Source organism: Epinephelus moara, chromosome 14 (assembly GCF_006386435.1).
Source record: "Epinephelus moara isolate mb chromosome 14, YSFRI_EMoa_1.0, whole genome shotgun sequence".
Taxonomy (NCBI): domain Eukaryota; kingdom Metazoa; phylum Chordata; class Actinopteri; order Perciformes; family Serranidae; genus Epinephelus; species Epinephelus moara.
Genome location: NC_065519.1, coordinates 15,968,060 through 15,973,363, shown reverse-complemented (window position 1 = coordinate 15,973,363; position 5,304 = coordinate 15,968,060). Strand labels below are relative to the sequence as shown.

Below are 5,304 nucleotides of genomic sequence, written 5' to 3'. Positions count from 1 at the left end.
CCAACAACCGTTGTTTCTTTAGAGGTAATGTCAGATCCTGGTCGTCTTCAGGTAGACGTTCCGCTCTCTGCCATTTCATTTCAAAAATACGCACTGCCATTGCTCACCGGCTGTAGCCTTTTCATAGGGAGGGAGGGCCAAGGGAGGGAGGAGGAGGATTGGGGGGGGGATTCACATGAACGTACATGAACGCGCAGCCGGACCGGCTTGTAAACAATGGGCTGGAGATCAACAGAGAGAGAGGGTGTGTGAGGTCATGCTATACTCCAGATGAAATTACACCTCTAGTTCTTCACATAGCAATTTTTTAATTCCTTCAATCTAGAAATGATGAATTTCGCTTATTGCTCCTTTAAACAAAAAATAAACAAATAAAGATCAAAGTTACACCCTGCAAGCTGATTTTCCAAATTTACTGAAATGTAACACCAAAAGTTTCCTGGGAGGTGGAAAAAAATCTCCAAGACCGAACATTCAACAGTAAGGTGAAGCAATTTGTAATTAAAGTTGCTAAAGCCAGTAAAACTCCCCAAGTGGTACTTCAAAAAGTCACGTCAGCGATTCAATACGTTGGGTCAAGCCTAAATCCAGTTCCCATGATGCAACTCAATAGCATCTTTCAATAGAAGTGCTAAATACCCTTAAAAGGACCATTTTAGCCCCCAAATGATTTTTTCACTCTGTATGGTGAATTCATGAAGAATATGTTTGTCTTGCATGCCTCTGAAAGAAAAATCTAAATTCTTGATAATCTGAAGTCAGAGTGTTTAACTATAGCTAAACTATATCAAAACATTTTTTATGTTATTGTGTGACTTTGGTTTTTTAAAGGGTTAGCTCAGATTCACCAAAGTCACACAATAACACAAACAAACTCATAAAGGCAGTGGTAGACCAACAGCTCCGTTTTTCAGCAAGATAAAATGACTATTTGTGTCACTGGAGTCTGGTTTCAAAGAGAGCATAGATCAGGTTTCACTTTTAGTTCAGTTCCTTGTTGGACAGGGCTGTCTGTTTAAGAAGTAGGCTACTGAGCATGCAACTAGATAAATAAGAGTTGGAATATACTGCATGAGTTGTGGGAGAGTTTATAAAGTGATACTTTAATATAGTTTGGCTGCAGACCCTTATTACTTCAATTCATTAAGAATTTTCTCTATTTTGGAATTCTTTGTTCACCAGAGGCATGCAAGAAAAACAAAGGGGATTAAATGTTCCCTCAATTTTCAGACTTTAAAAAGCTGCCAACACCACCACAGAAGACATTATTCAGTTGTTCTCACAGTAAATTGAACTTAAAGGGGAACTACACCCATTTTCAAAATTGATACACCTTATTCCCATGGTCTAAGATAGTCCAAAAATATTAGTAAAAATAAACTCTCCAAATCCAAGAAATGTCTGCTAAAACTCAATTTTGTGATGTCATAAAATAAAAAAATATATAAAGTCTGAAACTTCTCCATATCCTCCTGAGACTGGAACTTTTGTTTTGTATGCATTTTTAATTTATCCTATTTTGGATCAATAGAACCTGATAAGTATAACAAAACTAAACACTGTCAATGATAATAAAGTCGCAGTGTCCTAAAACGAGACAATAATAATGTCCCAATGTCTTCAAACAAGTACTTCCTAATTAACAGTGTTCCTTAAATTGGTCAAATTTATTATATCAAACTACAATCATTATCAATCGTAACTAAACAGGTTTCAACCATAAAATGTGATCAGGTTTTAGACCTTGTCCAGTTTTGTGTCGGGATCGGCTGCAGACTGACTTGGCAGAGATGGCTGCCACTTTGTTTTTACATGGATTAGTGTACTGTGCTCTTACTACCACTAGATGGCACAAAAAGTGTCTACAATCGAGGACAATGGGTCTGAGTTACGTAGAATAAAATATAGGGTCAAGTCCGAAATGTGATGTCCGGCAAATATGAGGACACAGGGTCTCAGGAGGATAGACCATGAATTGGGGAAGATGTTAGATGACACTGAGAGCACCCAGGGGAATTTTCTGAGTTATGGGTACATTTTCTGTTTCAGAACTGAGAGCAGTACAATAAAATAAAGCTCATTTGGGTACAAAGACAAAGAAATCAAACATTAAGTGGGTCCACAAAATCAGTCTCCTTTTCATTGTCTACTAAGCAGTTTCAGACTTTATACCCTATGACATCACAGTCTGAGACTTCTCTGGTTTCTGGCCTTGAGAGAGAGTAGCTCAGAAATAATTTAAGTTTCCTTGGCCATGGAAAAAACAGATTGGAATTCTTAATTTGGGTGGTGTTCACCTTTAAAGTGCAAAATCTCAACGTTTAGGTGTTCAGTGCATTTTTGTATTCCATCCTTATTTCTTTCCATGTCTCTCTACAAGGTGTGAACACATGAATGCCACATCCACAATGGAAAACCTAACCCTGGCCTCCAACCATTCAGAATGCTACACGATTGACAGCGAATACAGGAGGAGGCCATTTCTGTTTTTCTACCTGGCTATCATCGTCACTGCCATCCCATCCAACGCCTTCTCCCTCTACGTGTCCTGGCAGCACATCAGACAGAAGAACGAGCTCGGTGTGTATCTGTTCAACTTGGCCCTGAGTGACCTGACCTTCACTATCGGCCTTTCGCTGTGGCTGGACTTCCTGTGGAAAGGAGTTTGGGCTCACGGAGGCTACGTGTGTGTGCTGTCTGTCTACTTTCTCTTCACTAACTTCTACACCAGCGATGCTCTCCTCTGCTGCATTGCTGTCGACCGCTACCTGGCAGTGGTTCACCCATTAAAGTATACTTTCTTGAGGAAAGTTAGCACTGCAGCAGCAGTCAGTGTTGCTATTTGGGTGTTGGTGGTCTGTTTCAACGTCTTCACTATCACCTGGGAGGACTCATACCATGAGAACAACAAGTTTTCAGTGTGCTTCGATGTCTTCCTCCCGCAGTCAGAGAGCCTGGCTCGGGCTAATGTAGCGCGCTTCATCCTGGGCTTCATTCTCCCCGTTCTCCTGGTGATGTTTACCACCTGGGGGATCTGTAAGGCGGTGAAATCCAATCAGGCCACAGAGGAACAGGAACGTAAGCGGATTTCAAAGCTGCTGACGGTAGTTCTGCTCTGCCTTGTGCTCTGCTTTGGACCTATCCATGTTATGATGCTACTCCGCACACTAGTGGAAGACTGCAGGAAAGTTGCATGGCTCCATTATCCGTTCAAGTTCAGCATAGCTGTCTCAACCCTTAACTGCCTTGCAGACCCTCTCCTCTACTGCTTCATTACTAGAACAGGGAAAGCGAATGTCAATCAGGTTGTTCTCTTCTTCCAGGTAAAGAAGAAGAGCAAAGATGAAGATGTGGTGTAGGTAAAATAAAGTATAGGACTTAATGTAACTCCCTTGTGGTTAACCCAACAGTTAGACATTAAACAGTAGGATATGACCCAGAAGATAACAACTCAGTTATAGATACTGCTTCAACAACCCAATCTCACTCCGAAGTCGTCAAAATCCAGGGTTTGGACAGTGACTTGCGGTGTCAGACATTGACGAAAAAGCCATCCTTTAACGTCAGCATGATGCTCGGCCGGTAGCTGTTACAGTTTAATGGTACTTGGCAGCATCAGGGGGAAACGTAACGGGACAACAACGAAAGTTAAGGAAACAAAAGTCTGAGTGGGGTGGGCGGATGGGTCCAACAAACACAGACTTTCACCCGGGAGAGTGGTGTTTGTGTCCCATAGGATTACAAAGCCAAGCCCTGTTCTTTTTTCCTGAACCCAACCATGTACGTTCGTTGTTGAAGGGAAAAAATAATAATTTGCGGTGTTTTACCGCCGTCGTGCCTTTATTTTGAAAGAGACTGTACGTAAATGGTTCATTTCCTGTGTAAACGAAAGTGTATTTTGAAAGAAGACAATGCATGTAACAACATAACTTGACATGGCGTCCCAGAACGTCAACCTCCAACGCACCCAGGGTACTTTTTACTTTGTATCTGGAGGTGGAAAGTCCATGACCAAATGTCAATATGAGACAAGGTCGCAGTGAGAATGTATTGGCTTCAAATGTGAGGTAATTCTCATTGAGCAAAAGTTTTTGTTATTGTCATCAAATGTCATTAAAGGTCCAAAACCAGCAATCTGTTAGTCTGTCTAAAAACTTTCTGATACCTTGTCTCTAATACTTTGACTCAACCCCACCAGTGTTGGAGGAAGTGTTCAGATATTAGTTAGATAAAGTACTGATAACACGCTATGAAAATGCACCACAACAATGTGTAAAATTTACTTTAAGTATCAAACGTTGTATCACTCAGTGGGCCTCATTCACCAATGTGTGCACAGAAATGTTCCTACTCTGCGTATCAAACAAGTGTGCACACAAAACTACTGTTGGATTAATGACACAAATGTGCTGGCCAATTTGTTCCTACCATCATGGCATGTTTGTAAATCAGAGTCACTGTAATTGACAGGCGCGTGCCCACTATTTGCACACTGCCACCTATTTCTCAACAGGAAGTACAGTATGTGTGCCTGGAGGTGTATCATGGAGAAAGCAATAAAGTTGTGTACACGCACATATTAAGGCCCTGACACCTTAGTGTGGGGCTGTTCGTGAGCATCTGTGAATGTCTTTGCGGTCAGAAACAGCTGAGAGGCTGAGTTGATTTTTCTTTATCAAAACATTTTTTGATTAATGCAGTTTTAATATGCTATGGATTTAATTAAAAGGTGTGTTTTTACATTTTCCAAGACAGCAGGGCCTTCACAATTGTGCATACAGAAAGCCTGAGGTAGTTTTAAATTTGTTTGCAATGTATGAACAAATTCAGGTACACACCTATGGGCAAATTAGAGTCACCAGTTAACCTGACTTGCATGTCTTTGAACTGCGGGAGGAAGCCGGAGTACCCAGAAGGGACCCACACTGACATGGACAGAACATGCAAGCTCTGCACAGAACAGAGGGGCTCCCCAGTCCAGGAGTTCGAACTGCCCACCTTCGGCTTGAACCAGGAATCTTCTTGCTGCACCACTGTGCCGCCCCCATGGTCACTGTTCAATGTTTCACTATTATAAAGGATGTTTTTGGGTTGAATTAACTACTTAAAATACTACTGGGGAGTTCACTCTACAGCAATGCATCATATTCTACAGTATAAATCACCATATGTTTGTAGTGTGGCTGTCGTGTGAGATCCACATATGTCCTACAGTCAACTTTTCATGAGCTCAGAAAAAGCAGCCCTGTTTCAGCTTTGTGAGGACGCATTTTCCAGCTGATCCAAGAGGGTTTTTAAAGAGTT

The 5,304-nt window shown here is 41.5% G+C and overlaps 1 protein-coding gene across 1 annotated transcript in view; it reads left to right on the top strand.

The window, feature by feature from the left end:
• The window catches only part of LOC126401526 (psychosine receptor-like), a 5,666-nt gene extending 1,473 nt beyond the window's left edge, over positions 1-4,193 (top strand). The window contains exon 2 of the mRNA XM_050062865.1: positions 2,381-4,193. Within this exon, the coding sequence (XP_049918822.1) occupies positions 2,391-3,359 (969 nt within the window). The 5' untranslated portion in view covers positions 2,381-2,390 and the 3' untranslated portion in view covers positions 3,360-4,193. The remainder of the gene's footprint in view (positions 1-2,380) is intronic.
• Positions 4,194-5,304: the final 1,111 nt, after the last annotated feature.